This window comes from Anguilla anguilla, chromosome 9 (genome assembly GCF_013347855.1).
Source record: "Anguilla anguilla isolate fAngAng1 chromosome 9, fAngAng1.pri, whole genome shotgun sequence".
NCBI classification, from domain to species: Eukaryota; Metazoa; Chordata; class Actinopteri; order Anguilliformes; family Anguillidae; genus Anguilla; species Anguilla anguilla.
This window is the reverse complement of record NC_049209.1, coordinates 46,002,738-46,030,088: the sequence shown is the minus strand read 5'-3', so window position 1 is coordinate 46,030,088 and position 27,351 is coordinate 46,002,738. Positions and strand designations below refer to the sequence as shown.

At 37.6% G+C, this 27,351-nt stretch overlaps 7 protein-coding genes across 10 annotated transcripts; all 7 read left to right on the top strand.

Moving 5' to 3' along the window:
• Window positions 1-188: 188 nt before the first annotated feature.
• Window positions 189-2,727, top strand: LOC118235423 (olfactory receptor 142-like). Its single transcript, XM_035432727.1, has 3 exons — window positions 189-220; window positions 588-785; window positions 1,200-2,727. Exon 3 carries the CDS (start codon window positions 1,226-1,228, stop codon window positions 2,198-2,200), a length of 975 nt encoding a protein of 324 aa, XP_035288618.1. The 5' UTR covers window positions 189-220; window positions 588-785; window positions 1,200-1,225; the 3' UTR covers window positions 2,201-2,727.
• Window positions 2,728-3,193: 466 nt separating this feature from the next.
• LOC118235424 (putative olfactory receptor 52P1) lies at window positions 3,194-4,572 on the top strand. The gene has a single exon (XM_035432728.1). The coding sequence runs from the start codon at window positions 3,323-3,325 to the stop codon at window positions 4,253-4,255; it is 933 nt and encodes a 310-aa protein (XP_035288619.1). The 5' UTR covers window positions 3,194-3,322; the 3' UTR covers window positions 4,256-4,572.
• Window positions 4,573-7,479: 2,907 nt separating this feature from the next.
• LOC118236405 (olfactory receptor 1496-like) lies at window positions 7,480-9,027 on the top strand. Its single transcript, XM_035434759.1, has one exon. It carries the CDS (start codon window positions 7,832-7,834, stop codon window positions 8,765-8,767), a length of 936 nt encoding a protein of 311 aa, XP_035290650.1. The 5' UTR covers window positions 7,480-7,831; the 3' UTR covers window positions 8,768-9,027.
• A 1,535-nt stretch (window positions 9,028-10,562) lies between these two features.
• On the top strand, window positions 10,563-12,246 carry LOC118235414 (olfactory receptor 142-like). Of its 2 annotated transcripts, none has more exons than XM_035432681.1 (2): window positions 10,563-10,607; window positions 11,273-12,246. In XM_035432681.1, exon 2 carries the CDS (start codon window positions 11,287-11,289, stop codon window positions 12,238-12,240), a length of 954 nt encoding a protein of 317 aa, XP_035288572.1. In that variant the 5' UTR covers window positions 10,563-10,607; window positions 11,273-11,286; the 3' UTR covers window positions 12,241-12,246. The 2 variants fall into 2 exon arrangements, with proteins under 2 accessions (XP_035288572.1, XP_035288571.1); XM_035432680.1 differs by lacking the exon at window positions 10,563-10,607 and adding an exon at window positions 10,916-10,945.
• Window positions 12,247-14,611: 2,365 nt separating this feature from the next.
• LOC118235413 (olfactory receptor 2G3-like) lies at window positions 14,612-17,400 on the top strand. The gene is made up of 3 exons (XM_035432679.1): window positions 14,612-14,630; window positions 14,979-15,871; window positions 16,006-17,400. Exons 2-3 carry the CDS (start codon window positions 14,993-14,995, stop codon window positions 16,117-16,119), a joined length of 993 nt encoding a protein of 330 aa, XP_035288570.1. The 5' UTR covers window positions 14,612-14,630; window positions 14,979-14,992; the 3' UTR covers window positions 16,120-17,400.
• A 1,892-nt stretch (window positions 17,401-19,292) lies between these two features.
• Window positions 19,293-21,071, top strand: LOC118236427 (olfactory receptor 6N1-like). 3 transcript variants are annotated; one of them, XM_035434803.1, is made up of 2 exons: window positions 19,293-19,334; window positions 19,751-21,071. In XM_035434803.1, the coding sequence occupies exon 2, from the start codon at window positions 19,791-19,793 to the stop codon at window positions 20,712-20,714; it is 924 nt and encodes a 307-aa protein (XP_035290694.1). In that variant the 5' UTR covers window positions 19,293-19,334; window positions 19,751-19,790; the 3' UTR covers window positions 20,715-21,071. The 3 variants fall into 3 exon arrangements, with proteins under 3 accessions (XP_035290694.1, XP_035290695.1, XP_035290696.1); XM_035434804.1 differs by having other exon boundaries at window positions 19,306-19,360; XM_035434805.1 differs by lacking the exon at window positions 19,293-19,334 and adding an exon at window positions 19,525-19,560.
• A 2,992-nt stretch (window positions 21,072-24,063) lies between these two features.
• On the top strand, window positions 24,064-26,613 carry LOC118236540 (olfactory receptor 151-like). The gene is made up of 2 exons (XM_035435009.1): window positions 24,064-24,110; window positions 25,340-26,613. The coding sequence occupies exon 2, from the start codon at window positions 25,378-25,380 to the stop codon at window positions 26,332-26,334; it is 957 nt and encodes a 318-aa protein (XP_035290900.1). The 5' UTR covers window positions 24,064-24,110; window positions 25,340-25,377; the 3' UTR covers window positions 26,335-26,613.
• The last annotated feature ends 738 nt before the right edge of the window (window positions 26,614-27,351 follow it).

The following is a 27,351-nucleotide window of genomic DNA, read 5'->3' as shown; positions in this document are numbered from 1 at the left end:
TATTACTACTTAATCCTCAACGGGGTCTCACACAACACACTGGTTGCTAGGAATGTGCCAAGGAACCTATTACCACAGCAGTTGTGGAATATGGTAATAAATCACATGATACCTTGAAAGCAGACAAGCTCCTCCCATTGTTTCAAAGCTTAAATATGAATGTTCAACAGTCAGAAATAGTCTGCTTACACAGTATTGACACATGAAGAGCACGTGGAAGGTAAAGCAATATCTATGTTGTTGAGTTGTACTGTGTTTCCATGAGAATGTTGTGAAGTTTCTAAGCTTTATTTAAAAAGTTTTGTTTGTGGTGTACTACATTTCCAAATTTTCAAGCTATTTCAAATTTGAAAAACATTTCTACAAATGGGAAAATCAATTCCATCCAGGAAATAATTTTGCACTCTCTATGAACATTACCAGGCTATATTAATTGCAGGGCTGTACTGTGCCATAATATTGTCGCATTTGCATTTAAAACTGTACTCAGAATATTCCTATATTGCAAGCATGCAACAAGTTGTTTGGTTTAACATTATTAATGTTAAATCTTCAGGACTCAACTTCAACATGATTTGTCTTCTCAGATGGACAATCGCCTGCGTCATGGGAGATGTATTTCAAGTTGCGCTATCATTCAGTAGCGTTCAGCGTGAATAACGATACTTTAAAACTCTAAGTCCCGCCTTACACTGCGAGAGAGAGACCTTTTCAGCAGTAGCCCGAAGTCAGTCAGCAAGAGTCAGGAAAAGAAGAAAAGGACACATATAATTGCAAGAAAAAAGGTACTTCTCTTGAAAACTTGTTAGTGTTGAACAAGTAGAGAGGATTAAAGAGGCTCTCTGACCGAGAGTGTCAGTAGAGTTTGTAGATGTTTAAATTCTACCAAAGAAAGCCACATACTGTATATAGACTAGTTTTCATGTTCTTGGATCTTTATGGCCCATACGTATCTTGATGCAATGATACAGTATAAACTGTGGCTAAAATGTTTTAATAGAAGAATTTAATGGCATTTAGGATTTATAGATAAATTGTTTGGCATATATGGGGTTTGCACTTCACACAAGTAATTTGTCACACCACTATTTGCCATGTATTGTTAATATTTGCTAACTTTCATAATCCCAGAAATGGGACAGACACCTTGCCTTTGGATAAGCTGAAATCGTTTTTTTTTTTTTTTTTTTTTTTTTCAGGCTCAACTTGTGACAGACTGCATGCAATGGCTTTTTCATCAAACATCACTACATTCACTCTTTCTGGACTTAATTTAACAAAGGAAAGCAAATATATATATTTTTCACTGGCTCTTCTGGCATATTTTATGGTGTTATTTTTCAATCTTAGTCTTGCTATCACTGTTCTTCATGAAAAGACACTTCACGAGCCCATGTACATTTTCCTGTGCAATTTGTGTATCAATGGAATATATGGAACCTCAGGTTTCTATCCAAAATTCCTGCTTGACATAATCAGTGACTCACGTGACATTCCATATAGTGGATGTCTACTTCAAGTATTTGTGATTTATTCCAGCGTTATGTGTGATTTTACCACACTGACAGCGATGGCATATGACAGGACTGTAGCCATATGTCGGCCATTAGAATATCACTCTATAATGACGACCCAGGCTGTTGTTACGTTGCTAATATTTTGCTGGCTGCATCCTTTGTTTTGTTCCGTTCTTATGATCGCTTTGACAAGAGTGTTGCCTTTATGTGGGTCTCACATAGACAAACTGTACTGTGACAACTGGTCTATTGTGCGGCTTTCTTGTTTTCCTACCACACTGAATAATGCAATTGGATTCATTGTAATACTTTCATTCATGGCACATGCCATTTTTATCCTTTATTCATATAAGAAATTGATCACTGCATGTAGAAATTCTAGAGAAGACAAGCTGAAGTTCATGCAGACCTGTGTACCACATTTACTTACCATAACAATTTTTTCAATATCTGTGCTTTTTGACACAATGTACAGTCGATATGGATCAAAGGATACCCCACAGAGTCTACGCGATTTCATGTCTTTGGAATTGTTAATAATCCCACCCCTTTTCAACCCTATTATTTATGGATTAAAACTTACTGAGCTCCGCAGAAGAATTCTGAGACCATGCAAAAGACTTACAGTTGCTCAGAACAGTGAACCAGGAAGAAAAATAAGAAGAAAAATAATATTTTCATGATAAGTTCATTGTCCATTGATTACAAAAATACGTAAATTGAAATACTACATATAAGGAATATTACATGCTGAGGAATATGGACATAGCATATATGTATATGAAAATGTATAAGATATATCAGGGAATATGAGCGAATATCAATTATTATAGTTATGAATCCATGTTTTCATATGTTGAGATTGCTGGTGAGATTGCTGATTACTTTAAAACTATACACTGTAAAACTGAATTGAACTGACCTTAACAAACACCTAAGCTTCTGTGCATGCCAAACAATCCCATAACAAAGATCCACTGCCATATTTTACAGTAGGATGACATTTGGACAGCACAAGACTGCTTCCTTCATGTTACTTAAGTGCTGCACTTTGATTGGTGAACTGCGATTACTTGGAGCATGCCCAGTGCTTTTAAGGTTGTCTTTTGAGGAAGCACGGGGCCTCCTTGGTGTGTTATTTACATTTGTACAACCTATTATTTATTCTTCCATGTTTGACGAAGACAAACATTGGGCTAATGGTAACTAGCAAATTTTATTTTTTAGTCGTATTAGAGGAGAGCCTTTCAGCATGTCTCATGCTTGATTATCCGAAGCCAAACTGTTGAATCCAACAAAAATGGTTTAATGTCTGGGGACTAGAAGAGGTCATTAACCTTACTTCAGAGGTCCTTTGGTCTTCAGGGACATCATAGTTAATGACTGGATAGCATATTAAAACCCACAAACTGTAAGCAGTCGTTCAGTGTGACTTCTGGAGTGCAGGACAGAGCTGCTTTTCTTCCAGCATGGAATCACAGCCCACGTACTGTAGGAACAGGTAACAACACAGATAACCGGACCTGTGACATTGAAAACACTCAATGACAAAAGGACAGCATTTGAAGACAAAAAAAATCCTTATCTTTAAAACTATGAGGCTATTGGCCCCATAAGCACAGAGCATCTGTACTTTTTCACCATTCTGCAAATTTGGGAGACAAAATTTGGGAGAGAACATTTGCTCATCATGATTTGCCCATCATGGACCTGTAACACATAATTTCAAGAAAGAAGTTTCGCTCATGTGAATGTAATTATTTATACTGTTTTCTGTTTAGCTTTTGAAAGAAACCAGATAATCTATGGAAAATATATCCTATTACACAATATTCACTCTCTCGAAACCAAAAACTTCAGCGTCTGTTAAACATATTTATTTTGCTGTCTCGCTTATTCTCTATCTTTTGATCATTACATTCAATTTGACACTGATAGTTATTATCCTCCTAGAAAAAACTCTCCATGAACCCATGTATATCTTTCTGTGTAATCTATGTATTAACGGACTGTATGGAACAGCTGGATTCTACCCTAAATTCCTATGTGATTTATTTTCTGATTCTTTTGAGATTTCATACAGTTTATGTACTTTGCAAGCTTTTGTGATTTATTCCTTTACTATGTGTGAATTTGCAACATTAACGGTTATGGCTTACGACAGATATATTGCTATATGCAGGCCTTTAAACTATCACTCGATCATGACAAATACACTTATTGTAAAATTGCTGCTATTTTCTTGGCTTTTCCCTGTTTTATCTATGGTTGGAGCACTATTGATGACAAATAGTATGCCAATATGTAGATCCCACATTGATAAACTTTATTGTGATAACTGGTCTATCGTGAAGCTGTCATGTAAACCTACTATCAATAATAATATTTATGGAACCACAATTATCATAATGTATTTTTTGATGGTACTTTTCATAATTTTTTCCTACTTCAAGTTGATTTCTAGTTGTATGAAGAGCGCAGAGGGCAAAAGCAAATTTATGCAAACCTGTGTGCCACATTTGCTTTCCTTAGTTAATTTCACATTTGCTTTACTTTTTGATACAATGTACAGTCGATATGGATCAAGAGATTTCTCACAGGATCTATACAACTTCCTGACCTTAGAATTTCTGGTAATCCCACCTGTTCTCAATCCTATTATTTATGGATTAAAACTGACGGAGGTTCGTAAAAGAGCCCTCAGAGTGTTTATAAATGTGAAAGTGAGACTTGCGTAAATAAAAAGGAGTAACTCATCGCTTTATGTGCCTAATGTGAATTCGTAGTCTGCATTTGATTTGTATTTCACCCTGTGTGACATTTGTGAAATAACTTGGACAGAAACGCATTGCTTGTAAAGTAATCTGTAAAGTACTGTAATACTATTGTTCATTGTGCGCTCTGTTCAATATAAAACACCTGATGGGAACCTTGCTGTGGTTTCAGTACATTGGTTAAGGCACTTGATTTATTGCCCATGCACTACTGACATACAGTGTAATTTCACAGGTGAAGGGAACATAATGTTGGCATTTTAGTAATGCAACTTCAGCTACGCAAGACTTTATCCTGCTCCATGATCTATATAGTACTGTTGTGGAAGAATTTCAGTGCAGGGGTGTTGCGTTTACCTGTTTATGTGGATTCGTTCTTAATTTCTCATCGGGCATAATGTCCTTCCTCTAAAGAAAAATACCACTTGATACTGTTTATGCAGGGAGAGTCGTGTTTCCGGCCCAGATCCTTGCTCAAAGTTGGGGAACGGGATGAACTCTGACCCATATAAACTCAAGCAGCAGCTGCCAGCTGAAGGTGCCAAGGTGTTTTTTTTAAATAATATTTTTATTATTTTCAGTCAGAAGACACAAAAACAACATCCGGTACAGTAATAATAAGAGTGAGGGGACCTGTTGATGGAATATATGTAAGCTACCTGCAAAACCTAGAAAACATTTTGTCTTCATATAGCGAGTGTGTTCTGTGTCCCTCAGCTCAGCATAGCTATAGGCACCTGTTGCTTGTCATAAAAAGGTAAAGGGTATTAAACGAAGCCAGAGAAATGTAATAAGAGTTCAGCCACAGCAAGAGAATGTAATCACAATCTTATGATTATGACACTGTTAGTAGCTGTTGTTTGAACATAATCAATAAAAGTCTTACATAAGGACTTATATGCTAAATGAATGCTTATGTGACAGGACACAACCCTATTAAACCTTCCCTGAGAAACTGCTTTGATGGTGCTCTGTGAGTTCTCCCAACGCTATTTTTAAATATACATTACATTGCATTGCATTTACTTGGCAGACGCTTTCATCTAAATATACCATAACTCGAGGAGTAGAACTGATATCATTTTAAGGAAATTGTTTTCCTTCACTACGATTTCAGAGTCTGATGAGGAATCTTGTGTTTAGGGCCCTGAGCTCCTTCTGGACAGGTATGAATGCCTAGGCTGAGGTTTAAAAAGGAAAGGGCCAGTGCTTCATAAGTACATGCCATTATTGGAGTGGCTGGTTTCAAATGTCCTTAGTCCTTAGCTGTGTTATCAAGAGTCTAACACAGAGAAGGGAGAAACAAGCTGATCATGGTTGTCAACCTGTTTTATATATGCAATTGCTGAACAAATTAAATTTAAAAACTATTTGAAGGTCAAATTTATTGAACCTTGGATTAAAAGAATTAACTTTGACTTCAGAATTGAATTATATAATGGATGTATGTTTCACATGTCAGATTCACAGCATATTTACAGTTGGCCACTTTGCCTGCATGAACTGCATTGGCATGACTGATCTGTGAGAGATGGAATGTAGATGACAACATGGCATACACAGTACTTCATGGATTCCATGCCCTCTGTTTTCAATTATAAGTTTACCATACCTTTCTTTTAAGGATATAAAATATACCACATTTGTTTATTTTACAATAATTGGTTTAAAGTTAAATTGTAAGAACTATATGAGAATATGTTACCACTGCAACATCTTCCACTAATTAAATTTTTTTCTCATGATCCCCCCGTGTCAAGAACTGGTATCATTGCTGGGTTGCCTCGGTGTTAAGGTCAGGATCCTGGTGGAAGAATTTTCTGACTACTTAAATCTGATAAAATTCCACTGTACCATGCATAAATACAAAGCCACACCACCAAACAGCTGACCACGCCCCCTTTCCACACGCCCAGACTAAAGCTAACAAAGCAGGAATGGAATCCAGAGCCTCGGTGAAAACATCCTTCTAGTGCTCTGCTTTGCTGTACTCCAAAACAGTAATCTGCCCCTCTGATAACTACATTTTCCCTAGCTCGAGGTGTTTTGACCACACACACCCTCACACCCCTCTAGGGGTCTTTATTTTTATTTTTTATGGGGGGCCACAGTGGGCCCACAAATAAATTGGTGAGGCTTTATGGCAGGGGTCCCCAATCTTATCCGAAAAGGGCTGGTGAAATGGGCCAAAACTATAAGTACGGTGAGGGTGTGTTGAGAAGATACTATTGATAAGAAATTGATAATAGCTCTTGCCCAATGCACCCTGGGAGAGGCTCCAGCACCCCCCACGACCCTGACCAGGAATAAGCGGGTATAGATAATGGATGGATGGATGGTTATTGTTTTTCTTTTTTGTTTTTTGTTATGATCCCCACATTATAGCAATGTCAGGGATAATGCATTTTGCATAATCTTGGTGTTGTAGATTGGGGAAGGGGGTATTGACTGCACATTGTCCCCTGCAGCTTTTGAGAGTATAAAGAGAGCAAGTGTCAAGGCTGAAACAAGTGGATTTTATTGTTATGTTGGTATTAGCTAGCTGGTATCGTTAAACGTTGTGCAGTTTTTGGTTGTAGCTGTTATATTTCGAGGGTTTCTAAACCTCCTCTGATACAACAATTAATAATGAGGACAGTGATAACTGATAAGTTTAGCTGCTTTTCGATAATTGATAAGTATAGCTGCAACCATGTGAGCTGAGATACGAAACCTTGCCTTTTTTTGTGTTCTTTTTGGTCTTTTGTGTTGCAATGTGTAGGATTAAGCAAGCTACAGGCCTAGCCATTTGGATGTTGTTTGTTTCATTGACCGTCTGTTTACCTTAACCTGCATTTAAACGTTCAAAATATCGGTGCATCACCTTTGGTAAAGACATCTGTCAAATGAATCGTTGCGCCTGCGTACATAATATAAACACAACAATTATCATCACTGCTTTGTCTGTGGCCATGGCACTCATTTTGATTTTGGATTTTGGTGTTATTGGCACTTGTTTAGCATTGCATACCCCTTTAACCTTGTGTCAAATATGAAAGAAATTCTACTTGAATCCAAACAATGAAAAAAATGGCATAAATCCCTGGGGACCAGCTGATGTCGTTAATTGCACTTTAGTTGTCCTGTGGTCTTCAGGGATATCACAGTTAATGACTGGGTAGCGTATTAAAACCCACAGATAGTAAGCAGTCGTTCAGTGTGACTTCTGGAGTGCAGGACAGAGCTGCTTTTCTTCCAGCATGGAATCACAGCCCACGTACTGTAGGAACAGGTAACAACACAGATAACCGGACTTGTGACATTGAAAACACTCAATGACAAAAGGACAGCATTTGAAGACAAAAAAAAAATCCTTATATTTAAAACTATGAGGCTATTGGCCCCATAAGCACTGAGAATCTGTTCTGTACTTTTTACCATTCTGCAAATTAAGGAGTAAAAACATTTACAAAGCATGATTTGCACATCTTTAAATACGTAATTTTAAGAAAGAATGCAATTATTTATATAGTTTTTCTCTTCAGCTTTTGAAAGAAACTGATGGAAAATATATCCTATTACAAAATGTTTTCTCTCTCAAAACCCAAAGCTTCGGTGGCTCTTAAACATATTTTTTTTGCTTTATCGCTTATTCTCTACGTTTTGATTATCATAGTAAATTTTATGCTGATAGTTATTATCCTCCTAGAAAAAACTCTCCATAAACCCATGTATATCTTTCTGTGTAATCTATGTATTAACGGATTGTATGGAACAGCTGGTTTCTACCCTAAATTCCTATTTGATTTATTTTCAGATTCTTTTGAGATTTCATACAGTGCATGCTTCTTGCAAGCTTTTGTGATTTATTCCTCTGCTTTGTGTGAACTTGCAACATTAACGGTCATGGCTTATGACAGGTACATTGCTATATGCAGGCCTTTAAACTATCACTCAATCATGACAAATACCCTTATTGTAAAATTGCTTCTATTTTCCTGGATTTTCCCTGCTTTCTCTTATGGTGGAGCTCTACTGATTACAAATACTATGTCATTATGTGGATCCCACATTGATAAATTTTATTGCGACAACTTGCTTATAATGAAGCTGTCATGTAAATCCACTGACACTCATAAAAGTTATGGACTCATTTGTACCGTAATTTATGTCTTGATGGTACTTTTCATAATTTATTCCTATTGCACATTGATTTCTAGTTGTAGAAAATGTGCAGAGAGCAAAAACAAGTTTAAGCAAACCTGTGTGCCACATTTACTTTCCTTAGTTAATTTCACATTTGCTTTACTTTTTGATACAATGTACAGTCGATATGGATCAAGAGATTTCTCACAGGATCTATACAACATCCTGACCTTAGAATTTCTGGTAATCCCACCTGTTCTCAATCCTATTATTTATGGATTAAAACTGACGGAGGTTCGTAAAAGAGCCCTCAGAGTGTTTATAAATGTGAAAGTGACAGACTCTAAATGAAAAGGAGAAACTCACTGCTTTATGTGAATTTGTGAATGTGAATTTGTAGTCTCCATGTGATTCATATTTTACCCTTATATTTGTAAAATAATTTGGATAGAAAGGCATTGCTTGGATATCTGCAAAGTACTGTAAAAAATATGGTTCAATGTATCCTCAATATGGGAACCCTATGTGATTTCTTATTGTACAAATCATCTATCCATTATCTATACCCGCTTATCCTGGGCAGGGTTGCGGGGGGGTGCTGGAGCTTACCCCAGTGTGCATTGGGTGAGAGGCAGGACAGGCCTGTTGCACCCTGGACAGGCCACCAATCCATCCCAGGGCTCACACACTGTAACCTGTGGGAAATCTCCAATTGGCCTACCATGCATGTCATGACTGGGAGGAAAGCGGAGCAAGCTGAGGAAACCCACACGGACAGAACAGAGAAATCTCCACACAGAAAGGCCCAGGCCGGGATTCAAACTTCTTGCTGTGAGGCGACAGTGCTACCCACTGCACCACCGCCGCCCCCCCCCCCCCCGGCATTAAACCAGCCAATAGAAATGTAGTTCAGCCGCAAGAAGAGGGTGTGTTCAAATTCATGTGATTATGAAAACATTAGAAGCTGTTGTATGAATATATAGCATATGTTGTGAACTCCCATGCTCCCATGAGAAAGCACACACTGCACCCTTCTTTTCTTTGATGGTGCTCTTTGAGTTCTCCCAACACCGTTTCTAAATAAACTCTGTATTCAAACTTGCGGCGTTCCACTGAGATCTTTTTTCAGGAATCGTTTTCCGTTACTACAATTTCAGAGTGTGGTGAGGAATCTCGTGTTTTGGGCCTTGAGCTCCTTCTGAACAGGTATGAATGCCTAGGCCAAATTTTAAAAAAGACAGGGTTAGTGCATCATAACCATATGCCATTATAAGGGTGACTAGTATCAAATGTCCTTAGCCCTTAGCTGCTATTGAGCAGATTTGCAGCTGTGTTATCCAGAGCCTAACACAGACAGGGGAGAAACACTTCAGTTTTATCCAAATGCAAATAATTTTGTTTGCTGAACAAATACAGATACAAATACGAATACTGGCATCTCCCTCCAACCCTATAGGCTATACCACACACACAGGATGCCAGAGAAGGACGTGGGGCTGTATGCATGTCATCAACAGTCAAATCACCTGCATCTGCATTCATTATGTTTCTCCACAGGTTTATTCAGGTTTTTCACCCCTCTGTACATCTCCCCACACCAGGAGAAGACCACTTCCTACTTCACGCTTTGCCTCCTGGGTTATCGTCACTGTCCTCTGCTTCCACTGTTCTGGTCACCCTCCGTGTTGTTAAATGGCAGTTGTTCAGGACTGCTTCACCGTCAGGCCATAACACCACACACCTTGGGGTCTAAAGGGAGGGTCCTAACAATTCTAAAATGATAAGCAGATTCTTTATTTTTCTGGTGCTTGAAACAATATATTTTCCAATGACTTCTTTTCTTTATTTTCAGATCTGTTGTTCAGTCGGTCTAAATTAGATGTCAAATTTTCAATAAATTTTGCCTGTGGCTCATTTATTTTTGCCACAGGCAAAAAATAATAATAATAATAATAAAACTTAGTAAAAAGTGATCAATAACTCTTTGGAATCTCTGGATAATTAGCAGTGCAGCACTATTACTGTAGTTAATTCCCAGTGTTCATATTGTCACAGGACAGAGAATGGAACATGGTGTATTACATCATGCAAAAAATAGATAAAACTGCAGCTAAGCAGTCCTGTGATCAGACGTCTGCTTTGGACTTCAGGATAATACCTGGGACATCTTCATCTCTCAACAGACAAACAGGTAATAGAGGAATCATTCATAAAGAAAATTGCAGTCCCAGTCTCTTCTAGGTTTGTTGTTCGTTTTTGAAATCGAACATATTTTTATTGGCGGATGATAAATTAATAATTAAAGGAAACTATTATGCTGAGAGAAACAACTGTCGATTTAAGTTACACTTTATTATTGTGAACATTTTGCGAATGATGTGCTCATCAGTTCGAATCTCATCTCATCATCAGTCATCAGTTCGAATCTCGGCTTGGGGCCTTTCTGTACGGAGTTTGCATGTTCTCCCCGTGTCCGTGTGGGTTTCCTCCAGGTACTCCGGTTTCCTCCCACAGTCCAAAGACGTGCAGGTAGGCTCATTGGAGACTCTAAATTGCCCATAGGTATGAGTGTGTGAGTGAATGGTGTGTGTGTGTGCCCTGTGATAGATTGGCGGCCTGTCCAGGGTGTATTCCTGCCTCTCGCCCAATGCATGCTGGGATAGGCTCCAGCGCCCCCCGCGACCCTGACCAGGATAAGCGGGTATAGATCATGGATGGATGTGCTTATCTGGAAAAATAATCTAAAAATGTCATTAAAATGACATAGAAACATGTTCAACTTCTTATTTTGAGCTAATGTTGAGGAAAGAGAATGCTGAAGAAAACTTTATATCAACAACTGCTTTTCCTCCACAGGTTTTATTCACCATATGGACAACATATCTCTCAATATGGTGTTCACCCTTTCTGGCTTTAAAGAATTAAAAGCAAACAAATACACATACTTTGTTTTAATTTTAATTGCTTATTTGTCAATTATTTTATTTAATTTGATTGTGATTGTGACAATTATTCTAGAGAGAGCACTGCATGAGCCCATGTACATCTTCCTGTGTAACCTGTGCTTTAATGGACTGTATGGGTCAGCTGGTTTCTACCCTAAATTCCTGTCAGATTTAATTAATGACGTTAATTTCATCTCATACAATGGCTGTCTGCTACAAATATTTATAATCTACAGTTATGGAATGTGTGAGTATTCAACATTAATGATGATGGCCTATGACAGGTTTGTAGCAATATGCAAACCGTTGGAGTACCACATGAAAATGACGTCTCAGACTATTGGGAGATTGATCTTGTTTTCATGGTCGTTTCCTTTTCTAACTGTATTTGGTGGGATTATGTTAACAAGCAGAATGCAATTATGTGGATCCCACATTGATAAACTCTACTGTGACAACTGGTCAATTGTGAAGTTGACTTGTGCACCAACAACAATAATTAATAATGTTTATGGGTTTTTTGTGATCCTTTCAGCAATAGCACAGGGACTATTTGTTGTGTATTCTTACATAAGGTTGATCAATGCATGCAGAAAATCAAAAGAGAATAAGAACAAATTTATGCAGACATGTGTGCCACATTTGCTTTCGTTAATCAACTTTACAATAGCTATTCTTTTTGACGTAATGTTCAGTCGATATGAGTCTAGGAATTTCCCAAAAGGTTTACGTGACTTCCTGCAGCTGGAATTTGTAATAATTACTCCTCTTTCAAATCCCATTATATATGGGCTGAAACTGACCGAGATACGTAAAAGAGTTTTTAGACAATATAAGGAACCTAAAATTAAAGATTCTCTGCATACCAAAAAAAGATAATGTGCGGTACACAGTACAATCTCACAATCCCCAGCCACTGCCTGCCAAAGCTAACCAGGTGTCTTGGCCCTCCCAACGCAATAGCTAACAATTAAGCAGCTTGCTGTGAAAACTTAGATAATTCATAAAAAGAAAGCATGGTTATCTCAACATGCTCCTACAAGTTAGATGGATAATCCCTGGTATTACAGACCCATCCAAACATTTATTTTAAATCAGGCCAGTGGGCAATTACAGTAATCATGGTGTTGAGCTATCTTTGAGTACACTTACTTGGCAGTCGATTGTGCTCTTATTTGGAAGGATTGCACAGATTTCCCAAAGTATGGAATATACGATGATACTCAGGGAAACTATCATGGTGAAAATTGTGCTACATATTTTCTTTAAAGTTTCAGTGAAGTAAAAGTAGAGTAAAGTAGCCAAAAATAAAAATATTCAAATAAAGCACTCGTATGCACAAAATACTAAAGCACACTGCCGGTAGATTCCCCCTAATTTATTATTCACTTGAAATAAAACTCACTAATTGGTGCCCCTGTGATTCAAGAAAACCCTTTATGTAAATAAAGATATTAGATTACATTATTTTACTGATTTATGCACAAGAATCATGCCTGTATTTTTTCAAATGCAATAGAGCTAGATATTTAATTAAATCACATCTGTGTATGACTGCAGTAGCACGGAGGGGGATAACATTACACTACAGGAAGATTTTATAGAAGATTTTTTATAGTATCCATTCATTCATAACTTATGCATAGTATCCATTTATGGATAACTGAGTTATTCTGATCAACACCATTACAAAGATTTCCTTTGTACATAACAGTGCCTATATTATAAATTACAGTATTGTATTTCTTTAGGACAGAATATTACGGTAATTTGAGGCATTGTGAAATAAAAAGTTGCACTGTAATAAAGTCTTTTAGCATGTGAATTGGTGGCTCTCTTTTAAACTGAGTCTAGGCTTCATTTTGTATGGCTTCTGCAGCCGCATCAGGAAATGGTGCCTCCTCTGGTCAGCCGGGTGGCTGCGATGACAGCCTCCAGCTCAACCACAGCTCACCCAGTGGACTGCATAGACAAAATGAGTGGAGGGTGGCTGCGCATGTGCAAGTTAAATAGAACGATGCTCAGTTCAAAGCACGTGTATTTCATCTAACATCATACGGAATTGCAAGTACAACGCGGTGAATTGGATTGAATTTATTTTTCTTGTTTCCCACTGTCTGTTGTAGACACTCTGCCCCCATGTGGTTATTGATTTTGCCCCTCCATGCAAATCGGAGGTGGCTATGTACGCATAGAGTTTGGGAAAACTGTCTGCCTACACTGCTTACCTCCACTGGAAAGCACGTACTTACATTCAGCATAATTAAGGCCTTATTCACAAATCACTAGTGTTTAAAGGCATACTATGCAGGATTTTCACCTTAAATCAACTGTATTCGGTCATTACAATGGCGAGCATGTAGGGCCGAATGGCCTGTTCTCGTCATTATGTTATGTTATGTTATGTTAAGTTAAGTTATGTTTTTACTATGATGCACTGGCAATCTGTGTCTGTATGCATTTCTGCCCAGTCTTTGCTTGTCTGCTTGTATTTGTTATTCAAAAAAGTCACACAGTGCTGCCATTCATGTGCATAAATAAACGTTTGCTGTTATCTTTTAAAGTTGAATAAACTATACATTTTTCTATTTTGTACACTTGTAAATATCTTTATTGTTGCTGATGTTGTTCAAGTTAGTAAATTTTATAAATTTATAGTTTCTATAAATTTTTTTGTTGGCTTAGCTTAGATGACCGTAAAATGCCTTGTCCAAGAACTGCTAGCTGTGATGTATATAACATGGGCAGCAGTGTTAGCTTGGTTTGTGGAAGCTGCTTTGACCATAATTTGGTTTTCTTTTTCTTCACATTCTCATATATACACACACACACAGACACACACCTTTGCCAGACCTTTCTCTCATGTTAGACAGTCCATTATAACACATGGCTTGGGGACAAACAGGAGGGTTCCAACAATTCCAAAAACACAAGTGGATACTTTATTTGACTGCTGCTTGAAGTAATATAACATCTTCCAGTCACTATTTTAGAATCAGTTGTTCAATTAGTCTAAATTAGAAGGCAATTAACAGGGCATACGGCCATGACACTGTTAGCTGGCAAAAAAATCTGACTTAATGAAAAGTTATTTAGGACTGTAAGAAACCTCCGGAAAATTTGTAGCGTTAATTTATTCCCAGGGTTTGAATTATCATAGGAGAGAAAATGGAACGTGGCATATTACATCACACAGAAAAGAGATAAAACTCCAACTGTGATCAGCAGTTTGCTTTGGACTTCAGGATTTCTCTCTACAGGCGAAACAGGTAAGGACAGATCTATTTGTTTGGACTATTAACAGTTCAATGCAACTTCTGATTGTCTGTTCAAACATTCTACGTGCTGCTGTATTTATAACTCTATTTATAACAGACCAAAGTGATGCCTCCAAATTAAGAGGGTTTGAGGGTTTAGGCACTTCAGTAAAAATTAAAAAGAGAAACTGCAGAAATTTGTTCTTTGAGTATCCATCATCTTGTGAAATATGATTTCATAGATCCCTATCTGCTAAGATGCAAATAAAATGTAGTCAACTGTTTATTTTATGCCACTTTTAATGACAGAATAGGCGCAAAAAATGTTTTCTTTTTTAAAAAACTGCTTTTCCCCCACAGGTTTTATTCACCGTATGGACAACATTTCTATCAATATGATTTTCACACTTTCTAGCCTTAAGGAATCAAAAGCAAACAAATATATATACTTTGTTTTTATTTTATTTGTCTATTTTTTAATTATTTTATTTAATCTGACTCTGATTGTGACAATTATTCTAGAGAGAGCACTGCATGAGCCCATGTACATCTTCCTGTGTAACCTGTGCTTCAATGGTTTGTATGGGACAGCTGGTTTCTACCCTAAATTCCTGTCTGATTTGATTAATGACAATTATCTTATCTCATACAATGGTTGTGTACTGCAAATATTTGTAATCTATGGTTATGTAATGTGTGAATTTGCAACTTTAATGATAATGGCGTATGACAGGTTTGTTGCAATATGCAAACCATTGAACTATCACGCCATAATGACACCAACAAATACTGGCAGATTAATTTTATCTTCGTGGTTGTTTACCTTGACTACTGTGATCACTGCAATTACGTTAACAAGGAGGTTGGAATTGTGTGGGTCCCACATTGATAAATCCTACTGTGACAACTGGTCAGTTGTGAAACTGTCTTGTGTACCAACTACAATTAATAATGTGTTTGGATATATTTTAATACTTTCATTAATAGCTCATGCTGTTTTTATTTTGTTTTCTTATATGAAATTGATCAATGCATGCATAAAATCACAGGAAAACAAGAAAATATTTATGAAGACCTGTTTACCACATTTACTTTCATTAATAAACTTTACGGTGGCTATTCTTTTTGACACATTGTTCAGTCGCTATGGATCAAGGGATTTCCCACAAAGTTTACGTGACTTCCTGCAGCTGGAGTTTCTAATAATTCCTCCTCTTTTAAATCCCATTATATACGGGCTGAAACTGACCGAGGTACGTAAAAGAGTTTTTAAGAAATGTAAGGAACCAAAAATTAAAGACTGTAGACTGCATAGAAGAAAGAGATAATGTATTGTACACTGTACAATCTGTTTGTATATGATGTTTGTATGTTTACTCTCTTCTAGTTGCGTTTCACTGTTGTAGCTCAAGGAAGGGTGGTACTGGAGCTTCTCCACCACGTTTATCTTGTCATGTACCGGCGGCAGTGTAGTGTAATGGTGAAGGAGCTGGTCTTGTAACCTAAAGGTCACAGGTTCGAATCCCAGGTAGGACATTACTGGAATTGCTTCTGCGCAATGCTTCTGTATAAATGGATGTGATGTAAATGCTACGTAAAACCTGTGTTAATTAAAGTCGCTAAATGCCTGTAATGTAATGTACCTTCAGCATTCACAGACCTGCAGGACCCTGGGCAGCGTCAGCCCCACTCGCAGAAATGGTGACAGCACGGCCATTAATCACAGCCTGCTACCCACTGTCTAATTGTTGAGTTCTGTAAAAGGCCTAACTCTCAGACCTAGAAGAGGAGGACCCCAGGTTCCTGGGTCTCCAGAGGTCCCCAACTGCTCCTGGTGTCTTGGCCTTCCCTGCCTACCATTGCAGGCATTGGACATTTTACTGCGTATTCCATTCTGTAACTCAGCACATCCTACCAAGCTTTATAATCTAATAATACTTTTAGAGCCATGTTGTCCAGCTAACTCAACAAAGCTGGCTAATTTGATTCTAATTATAATTTCACTTTTTCTGTACAAAGCTGAATAATTTTTGTTTTTTTAATGAAAACCAATTTGTTTATTAGCATGTACTTAGCTGAATGCCATGTTTAACTGAATGTGATTTGCAAGGATTTAGATTTGGCATTCTGCCATCAAAAAATTGCACACATTTCCTGATGTAAGGAATACACAAAGATTCTCTGTGAGCTGCACTCACACGCATGGGGGAAGCTGTGGCTCGTTGCCAAATAATCACAGCTGTCAGCCATTGCTTAATTGCTGAGTTCTGTGAAAGGTCTAACTCTCAGACCAAGAAGCAGAAGGGCCCAGCCACAGCCAAACCCAATTTCCCTGGTCTCCAGTCATTTTGTCAAAGCTTAGCAGGTCTCTAAAGTCCTCCCCGCCCACCACTGCTGGGCCTCCCAGAGGGCCTCTCACCAACTGCCAACGCGAAGCTTCCAGAAAATCCTCCCCACGCACCACTGCTGGGCCTCTCACCAACTGCCACCGTGAAGCTTCCGGAAAGTCCTTTATCAACCACCACCGCGGCCCTTCTTGAGGGCATGGGCGTTTGCTTTGTTGTTTCCTTTCTGTACAGTTTGGTTTACTATTGTTAAGACAATCAATCAGCCATTGCACGGAGTGCACACCAAAAAAAAATTCTCAACAAAAACATGTTTTCAGCGTGCAAAAAAGTTACTCCCCCATCATGCAAAGCACTGTCTATAAGACATTAATGAAAACTTGCAAAATCTAGGTCTACTGTTAAAAGAATTGATATCAAATTGAGGCCAAGTTACAACAAACAATATTGGTTGGTTATTATTATTATTATTATTATTATTATTATTATTATTATATTTAGAAAATTGTGTATTATTTTTATTATGTATAATCAGATATTATTTTTTATTTAACATTGTAAAATAAATTATACTGTTGTACTTATTCGGCTAAACTTACTAAGTGACCCACAAACATCCAGTACATTCATGGGGCAACATATCTGGATAGGTTTGTACAAATGGTTTACTGTAAAGTTAACTTTTAACTTTAGTTAAGGTCACTGGCCAGCTAGCTATTGTTTGGTATTTTTAGCTTTAATTATAGCTAAGTTAACAGCACAGAAGGTTTCTAGCTAGTGTGCTGTTGTAAACATCCAAATAGAATAGCTAGATAGTAAGTAGTTAAGTAGGTGACTAGTCAGCCGTTCAGTCCGTTATTGATGCCACATGCCAGTGCCGGCTAGCTAGCTACACTCCATAACGCTAGCAAAGAGCGTAAAGGAAACACTAGTTTCATATTTCATTTTAACTGAACTGAGCTGAAGTAAGCAGGTTAGCCAGCCATGCTGTTGGTTTAATGAAGCTGCGTAGCCAGCCAGCTATATGAATGAAACAAACGTGGCTATATAGCTGGCTACATAGTGTTTTGGTTAACAGTAGCCTAACAGTAGTCAACTGCAGTAATTCAATCTGACGTTTTATGGCCTACCTTGTATACTAGTAGCGTGGTGTGTCGTTCGTGAACAATTCGTGCCTTCAGAACAAATCTTTTTGGTGAACAAAAGGAACTGACACTATTCACAGACTTGTTCCTTTCATTCAGCTCTCAGTAAGTCAAATTGGGAGCTTGCCATTCGCTGAAGCTGCAGTTACTCCTCTTTATCAATCATTTTCACGATTGGGCTCTGTCGTCTGTAGTAGCCATTAGCCAACGACAGCAGTGATCCGCTTAAGCGGGGCGTGCTTTGCTCTCTGAGGGTGGACTTAAAGTGGGGACCGAATCCGTGGAGGAACTGGACCTGTCTTTGAGGACTGAATCCGTGAAGGAACTGGACATTATAGCCCCTTTTCCACTGCAGGGCCGAATGGTTCTGAGCACGGAGAGGAACTATCTAGCTATAATATGATACAGGAAACAACACAACGTAGTTTCCCAAAACAAATACAAATAAAGACAAGGCATATCCGACAATCCCGCTGCAGCCACGCTAACCATTGCATTCAGTATAATCCGTGAATTATGAGTCATTAAATTAGGACTATGAAGTTAGAGTGTAAATAATAATAAAATGATTATAATAATAAAACTTCTCAGAGCAACACTGACATTCTCTTTTTTGGAGGACACTTTGAATGAGGGAGTCTACAAAGGGATTTTAATTCAATAAAACTAGAAAATCAACATTTTCTCACCTGTCCTAATGATCCTAAATAATTATATATTGCCCATGGGAAATTTTTTTAAATAAAAATTATAGAATTGAACATGTTCAAGTTCAAGGTTGGCCACAGTTGGTCAGGCCCTTAAGCCTATGTGATTTTTAATGCAGACTACAATGCTCATTAAACTGTTTCCTTTATGTATTAGTCAACAGACTGCTTAATCTGAATTGTAGAATGATGTAAAATTTTGGCAAAAGCCAGATTAGGAATGTGAGGTGCTCCTACTGTTCTGTTTCATATTATTAATACCACTACTTCAGAGCTGTGAAGAACTGCACATGAAACCAGTTAGAAATGGTTTTAATGGTTTTACCAGTATAATCTTTGAAGCAATTAGACAGCTCATTAGACAAATAACAGTGCGTGTCTCTGTAGAGTTCTTTTTTTTTTTTTTTTTTTTGAATCCCATGATTATTCTCCCCTTACGGTGAAGAATATAACTTCGGTGCAGTTGGCGATGGTGTTCACTTGCTGTACAGATTGTGAATGGCTGGGTCTTTTGAAAAGGTAACATTTATTAAGTAGAAAATTAGGTATGTGTATATCTTTAAATTACTTCTTAGAAGCATGCTAAGTAATAATTGCTGTACCATATGCTACTTACAGGGAAGTGTGTTTTACATTTTGGCACTTAGGACAGTAGAACTTTGTCGGTGGCAGATTCTGGAGATAACACCTATGGTTTAATTTTCCAGGTGTTCAAAAATGTCACTTCTGCATTTGAAATTAAAAGGTAATTGTCCAACAGTAAATTATAAATTTTAAATTATATGCAAGAATGAATGTTCATTTTTACTGTTGGAGATGCTGCCTGAAAAAAAATTAATTATACAGAAATATAGTTGGCAAGCGTATGTTGTGCTTTACAATTTCCTTGGTTTCATGTTTTGCATTAATTTTTAATTAATATTTTCTACTTTCAGAGCATTTTTCAACAAGAAGTGTGAGATAACTGGAAGAAAAATGGAGAACTCATCTGCTGTTTTGACACTCTCTGGATTGCAAGAAGCAAGAACATACAGATACATTTACTTTTCCTTGACTCTCTTTATTTACCTACTGATTATCGTATTTAACTTAACCCTGATCTTGATAATCTGCTTGGAGAGGGACTTGCATGAGCCCATGTATATCTTCCTGTGCAATTTGTGCATTAATGGACTATGGGGCACTGCTGGGTTCTACCCCAAAATCCTACTGGACATTCTGTCGGACGTTCATGTCATTACGTTCAGTGCTTGTTTGGCACAGACATTTGTAATCTACACTTTTGTCATGTGGGAAATACCGTTGTTAGCTGTGATGTCATATGACAGGTATGTGGCAATTTGCAAGCCATTAGAATTTCACGCAATTATGACCCCTCTAATGGTAAGAAGACTGTTACTATATGCCTGGCTTCTTCCAATGACTGAGGCACTGGTTGCTGTTTATTTAACACTGAGGCTTCCTCTGTGCAGGTCTCACATTGACAAGCTGTACTGTGACAATGGGTTCATAATGAAACTCTCGTGTGTCCCCACCACCCTCAACAGTATGTGGGCGATAGTCATTCTGTCTGTGCATGTCTTACATGTATTACTGATACTGTACACTTACGTGCATATAGTAAGAGTTTGTCTGCGATCTAGTGAGGGGAGGGTCAAGTTTATGGAGACCTGCGTGCCACACCTAGTAACCATGGCCAGTTTTCTTGCCGCAACACTCTTTGACAACATGTACAGCAGACACAACTCTAAAGTCCTTCCTCTCAGTTTGCGCAACTTCATGGCTGTAGAGTTCCTGGTGGTTCCCCCTCTGTTCAACCCCATTGTGTATGGACTCAGAATGAAGCAGATACGCACCAGAGTCAGCAAGCTCTTTAGAAACACCACTGAGGAACACTGATTAGGAGGTAAGACAGAGTGGCAAGAAAAGTGAATCTGCCACACACGGGGTTGGGCCTATTCAGAGAATGTAAATACATCTGACATCAGACAGTGAAAGTGGCCAGTACAGATCAAACAGCAATTAAATGGTTAGAAAATAAAATTTCTAATGCTTGGATTATTGTTGTTTTAACCCTTTAGACAGCTGTAAAATCTTACAGACTATATAAAGAATCATTTGTAAAGAAAATCACTAGTTAAGTAACATGTTTCACTGCAATTTCACAGTGAATCTGTGTGACAAAAACAGTCACCAAGATGCTTGGTTTTAAAACACAGTGTTAAATCAATTCTAATAAAGTACATTTTATTCTGATCAAGTACATTTAATCTCTTTTTGATTCATATACATCAAACAGATCCATTTGATAGAAATAACTTAACACTGAAAATTTTATTATGTTCATTAGGTGACAGCAAGGTAAGTAAAATATGTGATGTAAAAGGGTAGGTCTGCTATTTAAAGTTTATCTTATCTGTGTGTGCTCACACTTTTTTTGTTTTTAAAATCACTACTCCATTGTTCTTCACAAAACATCAATAGGCTATTTTGTTATTATATGGCGCCATCTTTTGGTCAATATTTAAAAAGACCGATATAAACTTGCATACAGGTGTGTGAGAAGGTCAAAGCAGGCAGACAATGGCTTGGACATATTCAGCAGTATAATGACACATGTTGGGAGAGCCCTTTATAATTTCACATTAAAATAGCAAATTGCGTGGATATTTCCAAAAATTCCTAATTTATAAAACGCAACATGCAATAAGCAACCAAACACCGACAACAGAATTGTGTTTTTCAAACAAGGAATGTGTACGGATGCAGAATGTTAAAACATGCAAAAATGTATGATATTTTTAGAAATCACTCACTGGCATTTGTTCAGACATTATGACTGCTCAGGACAAACCATGCATTACTATACCACTCAAGCAGCCTTAAATGGACAAGCAACTCAGGAGTCTCTTATGAGTGACTGTGAGACATTTTGTGTTTCTAATATAATGAAAGTGTCATACATAGTTGATGATTTTAATTTGTGTGCTTAATTTGTCTCCAAGGCCAATATTAGCCAGTGATAGCAAAGGACAAAATCCTGAAGATACTGTGGCCCTCAAAGTGTTTTTCAATCCCTGCTTTTGGTCACTCAGTGTGTTGGATGTGACCTAAAATTTCTTGGACACAAACATTTACAGGGATTCCTAAATAAGAATATACAAAATGGACCATGTGACATTAAAATAGTTTGTTTCTGTGAAAGATATTTTGTGGGTTTTTTGTTATGAGGCAGCAGCAGGCTTACAGCATGTATGGTAGGACTGACGAATGGAGGAATGACTAAATATTTTACTGAAAAAATGTTATAAACCTCCTGCTTATGCCTTCACCTGAAGCAGATGTTTAAATAAAACTGCAGATTTAGCTTAAATGTCAAACAGTTACAGTAGCAGACACACTGTCACAGAGCTTCTCACATTTTATTTGGCATACGAAATGAAATTTACAGAGTTGATTATTTACAGAAGCAACACCAGCTTAATTCTTTGTTCAAAGTTTAACAACAGAGCCCTGCCAAGTAAATAAACTGCAAACGCACTATTACAAGCTCAGTTCCCCTACCATTGTACTACACTGCCACCCAGAGCAGAAACATTGCATATCATGATACAGCCCATTGGCTGTGTCATATGGCAGCACATCTCTTCAGATTGCACCATGTCTCTGTCATGGTTCTGTGTTTCTGTTTTTGTTTTCCCCTGTTGGGCCGCCAGATGTCGGCACTTCTGTTTTGTGTCCTGCTCGTTCCCCTGTTCGTTAATTGTATTATTGCTTTCAATTATTTAATTATTGTTTCTGCTTGTGTTTCCTTGTTCCCACCCTGTATTGGTTTGATTGTTAATGGTGCCCTCCTGTGCCTTGTTGGTTTTGAGTCTATTTAAGTCCTTTGTCTCCCTGACTCGGGTGCTGGCTCCTTGTGTTTCTGAATGCGTTTCATATGTGTTTCTGCCTGCTCGTGTTTTGACCTGCTTGTGTGTTTCTGCCTGCCCGTGTTTTGACCTGCTTGTGTGTTTCTGAATGCATTTTATGTGTGTTTCTGCCTGCCCGTGTTTTGACCTGCTTGTGTGTTTCTGACTGTGTTTCCGCCTGTGTGTTTCTGCCTGTTCGTTCCTGCGTATTTTCTGTCCTGCCCGTGTTCTGCTGTGTGTTTTGAATTTTGAGTTTTCCGTTTTGTTTTTTTGGAAGTGCCCTGCGTGGCCTTTTTGATTTCCTGTTTTTTTTTTTTTTTTTTTTGTTCCTTGTCGTGTAAGTAAAGTCTTAATTTTCCCTTTTTGAGTTTGTGTCATTTTTACTCTGCGTTTGAGTCCTCCTTACCCGTTACGTGACTGTCTCCCCTGGCCCTTTTTAACTGTCTTATTTGTCTGTTCTTGTATTTGCTTTTGAGGCAGCAATTTTATAGACATAGCTGGGTGAAGATATGTCAGCTGTGTAGTGGCTCTTAGTCCCTAAAATGAATTGTTGGTTTGTTCAGCTAACTAAACTTGTTTAAAAATGAGCCTTCTGTCCCTTCTTGCTGATATGACAATAATACAATTTAGTAGACCAACACTTAGATATTCCTTTTTGGAGGACACTCTGAATAAGGGATTCTGCAAGGGATTTTAATTCAACGAAAACATAAAACCAGTATTTTGCCACCTGTCCTAATAATCCCAAATAACTATATAAAGCCCGTGGGACCATTTTGTATATTGATTAGAGAACTGAACATGTAACTCAGTTGCTAGTTTCCATAAGTGGCCAGTTAAAGTCTTAGGCTGGCTACTGCTTTTGGTCAGGAACTTAAGCAAAGTTCTTCATCTCAACTGTAAATAAACTATGGTATAAATTTGCCCTCAATGTGTTTACTGGTATGTAATTTTTAAAGCAGAAGCTTTCCATAAAGGGACTATGTTACAATGATCATTCAACTGTTCCATTCAAGCATCAGTCACCAGAATGCTTAATCTGAAATATAGAATGATTTGTCTAAAATTTGACAATCCTAATTAGGAATGTGCGGTGGTTCTCCATTGTTTCCTATCATTAATATCTATACTTCAGAGCTGAGAAACAACCCATGAAACCAGTAGGGAATGTTTGTTTTAAATGTAAACTGTAGGACCAGTATAATCTCTGAAGCAGTTGAAGCTCATTAGGCACCTAACAGTGTGTGGCTCTGTAGAGTGTTTTTCTTTTTTTTTTAATCCCATGATTATTCTCCCCTCACGGAAAAGAATAAAACTTTGCTGTGGTTGGTGCTGGTGTTCACTTCCAGAGAACAGATTGTGAATGGCTGGGTCTTTTGAAAAGGTAACATTATGTATTAAGTATGAAATTACTCATATGTATACAGTTAATTATTTTTGAACCATGCTAACTATTCATTGCTGTACATTACAATATGTGCAGAGAAGTGTATTTTCAGGGGTTTTTTCAATTGATATTTACCTAGAGTTTATGCAGAAAATAAATAACTTGTGTATTTAACTCATCTAATCATACTAAGCATTTGCTGAAACAATTTTCTAATTGTGAAAAGAAAAAATGTTTGCTTGAGAAAATGAGAATATTTCCAAATTAGTGCAAGCTATTGCCTTTGATGCTTTATTGTGTTTCTAAGTGTAACTTGATAAGCCAGCAGAGCAGATAGCTGATTTTACTAGCTCACTATAAATCTACGGGAAGCAGATTTTTGTATTGTTGGTAGCTAGTTGACATTTGCCTCAAATACTCAATTGCTTTAATCCAAAATCGATTAATAATAGATGACATTCATTAGTTACTGTTTATTTTAAAAGGGGACCATCCGTATGTGGCTAGCTGGCTGCCATCGTCCAGATCCATTTTTTGATAAATATATATATTTTTTAAATCATTCAATGCAACCTATTGGCCATAAACATTTAAATGTGAAAGTATTAGGACAGTGGCTCATTTTTCATGTTTTGGCTCTGTACTCCCACACATTGGATTTAAAATAAAAGAATTGAATATGACCATAAAATGCAGACAGTGTGCTTTCATTTGAGGGTGTTTACATCAGTCTTGAATGATCTGGCTAGAAGTTATAGGTCTTTTTATGCGTAGTTCTTTCATTAAATTGCACTTCCCCAATAGTCAAAGATGCAGATATATGAAAGAAATTCTGAAATTTGCCAGAAAGTATGTATTTAAAAAGAAAAGATTTTGCCTATTTATTTTTTGCTGCCCACTTTTGAAAATACAAAACTTTGACGATCATCAGTAGTAACACTCACACACTTAGGACAGTTGACCTATGTCAGAGGCGAATTCTGGAAATATCCTCTCCAAGCATCTACAGTATGGGTTAATTTTCCAGGTGAACAGAAATTTCACTTCAGTATTTGAAATTTTTTTTAATTACATGCCAAAACAAATGTTAGTTTTCACTGCTGGAAATGCTGCCTGAAAAAAAGCGATTATACAGAAATATAGTTTGCAAGTGCATGTTGTGATTTACAATGTACTTGGTTTCATATTTTGAATTAATGTCTTACATTAATATTTTCTAATTTCAGAGCATTTTTCAAAAAGAAGTGTGACAACAGGAGGAAAAATGGAGAACTCATCTGATGTATTGACACTCTCAGGATTGCAAGAAGCAAGAACATACAGATACATTTACTTTTCCTTGACTCTCTTTATTTACCTACTGATTATCATACTAAATGTAACCCTGATCGTGATAATATACTTGGAGAGGGACTTGCATGAGCCCATGTATATCTTCCTGTGCAATTTGTGCATTAATGGACTATGGGGCACTGCTGGGTTCTACCCCAAAATCCTACTGGACATTCTTTCGGATGTTCATGTCATCTCGTACAGCGGCTGTGTGGCACAGATTTTTGTAATCTACACTTTTGTCATGTGTGAGATACCGCTGTTAACTGTGATGTCATATGACAGGTATGTGGCAATTTGCAGGCCATTAGAATTCCACACAATCATGACCCCCCTAATGGTAAGAGGACTGTTGCTATATGCTTGGCTTCTTCCAATGACTGAGGCACTGGTCAGTATTATTTTAATACAGAGGCTTCCCCTGTGCAGGTCTCACATTGACAAACTGTACTGTGACAGTGGGTTCATAATGAAACTGTCATGTGTCCCGACCACCCTCAATAGTATGTGGGGGATAGTCATTGTTTCTGTGCATGTCTTACATGTATTACTCACACTGTATACCTACGGGCATATAGTAAGTGTTTGTCTGCGATCTAGTGAGGGGAGGGTCAAGTTTATGGAGACCTGCGTGCCACACCTAGTAACCTTGGCTAGTGTTCTTGCCGCAACACTCTTTGACCACATGTACAGCAGACACAACTCTAAAGTCCTTCCTCTCAGTTTGCGCAACTTCATGGCTGTAGAGTTCCTGGTGGTTCCCCCTCTGTTCAACCCCATTGTGTATGGACTCAGAATGAAGCTGATACGCACCAGAGTCAGCAGGCTCTTTAGAAACACCACTGAGTCACTCAGATTTGGAGGTAGGACAGAGTGGCATGAAAAGTGAATCTGCCACACACATGGAGATGGGTCTATTCAGAGAATGTAAATGCATCTGACATCAGACAGCGAAAGTGGCCAGTACAGATCAAACAGCAATTAAATGGTTAGAAAATAAAATTTCTAATGCTTGGATTGTTGTTGTTTTAACCCTTTAGACAGCTGTAAAATCCTACAGACTATATTAAGAATCATTTGTAAAGAAAATCACTAGTTAAGTAACATGTTTCACTGCAATTTCACAGTGAATCTGTTTGACAAAAACAGACACCAAGATGCTTGGTTTTAAAACACAGTGTTAAATCAATTCTAATAAAGTACATTTTATTCTGATTAAGTACATTTCATCTCTCTTTGATTCATATACATCAAACAGATCCATTTGATAGAAACAACTTAACACTGAAAATTTTATGTTCATTAGCTGACAGCAAGGTAAGTAAAATATGTGATGTAAAAGGGTAGGTCTGCTATTTTAAGTGTAACTTCTCTGTTTGTGCTCACAGGTTTTTTGTTTTTCAAATCACTACTCCATTGTTCTTCACAAAACATCAATAGGCTATTTTGTTGTTATATGGCACCATCTTTTGGTCAATATTTAAAAAGACCGATATAAACTTGCATTCAGGTGTGTGAGAAGGTCAAAGCAGGCAGACAATGGCTTGGACATATTCAGCAGTATAATGACACATGTTGGGAGAGCCCTTTATAATTTCACATTAAAATAGCAAATCGCGTGGATATTTACAAAAATGCCTAATTTATAAAACGCAACATGTAATATGCAACCAAACACCAATGACAACAGAATCAAGTTTTTCAAACAAGGAATGTGTATGGATGCAGAATGTTAAAACATGCAAAAATGTATGATATTTTTAGAAATCACTCACTGGCATTTGTTCAGACATTATGACTGCTCAGGACAAACCATGCATCGCTATACCACTCAAGCAGCCTTAAATGGACAAGCAACTCAGGAGTCTCTTATGAGTGACTGTGAGAAGTTTTGTGTTTCTAAAAT

Coding starts and splice junctions, on each gene's coding strand:
- LOC118236427 (XM_035434803.1), top strand. CDS start 19,791: ATGGAGAACTCATCTGCTGTTTTGACACTCTCTGGATTGCAAGAAGCA.
- LOC118236405 (XM_035434759.1), top strand. CDS start 7,832: ATGGAAAATATATCCTATTACAAAATGTTTTCTCTCTCAAAACCCAAA.
- LOC118235424 (XM_035432728.1), top strand. CDS start 3,323: ATGGAAAATATATCCTATTACACAATATTCACTCTCTCGAAACCAAAA.
- LOC118236540 (XM_035435009.1), top strand. CDS start 25,378: ATGGAGAACTCATCTGATGTATTGACACTCTCAGGATTGCAAGAAGCA.
- LOC118235413 (XM_035432679.1), top strand. CDS start 14,993: ATGGACAACATTTCTATCAATATGATTTTCACACTTTCTAGCCTTAAG. Junction 15,872..16,005: donor ACGGGCTGAAACTGACCGAG/GTACGTAAAAGA, acceptor ACTCTCTTCTAG/TTGCGTTTCACTGTTGTAGC.
- LOC118235414 (XM_035432681.1), top strand. CDS start 11,287: ATGGACAACATATCTCTCAATATGGTGTTCACCCTTTCTGGCTTTAAA.
- LOC118235423 (XM_035432727.1), top strand. CDS start 1,226: ATGGCTTTTTCATCAAACATCACTACATTCACTCTTTCTGGACTTAAT.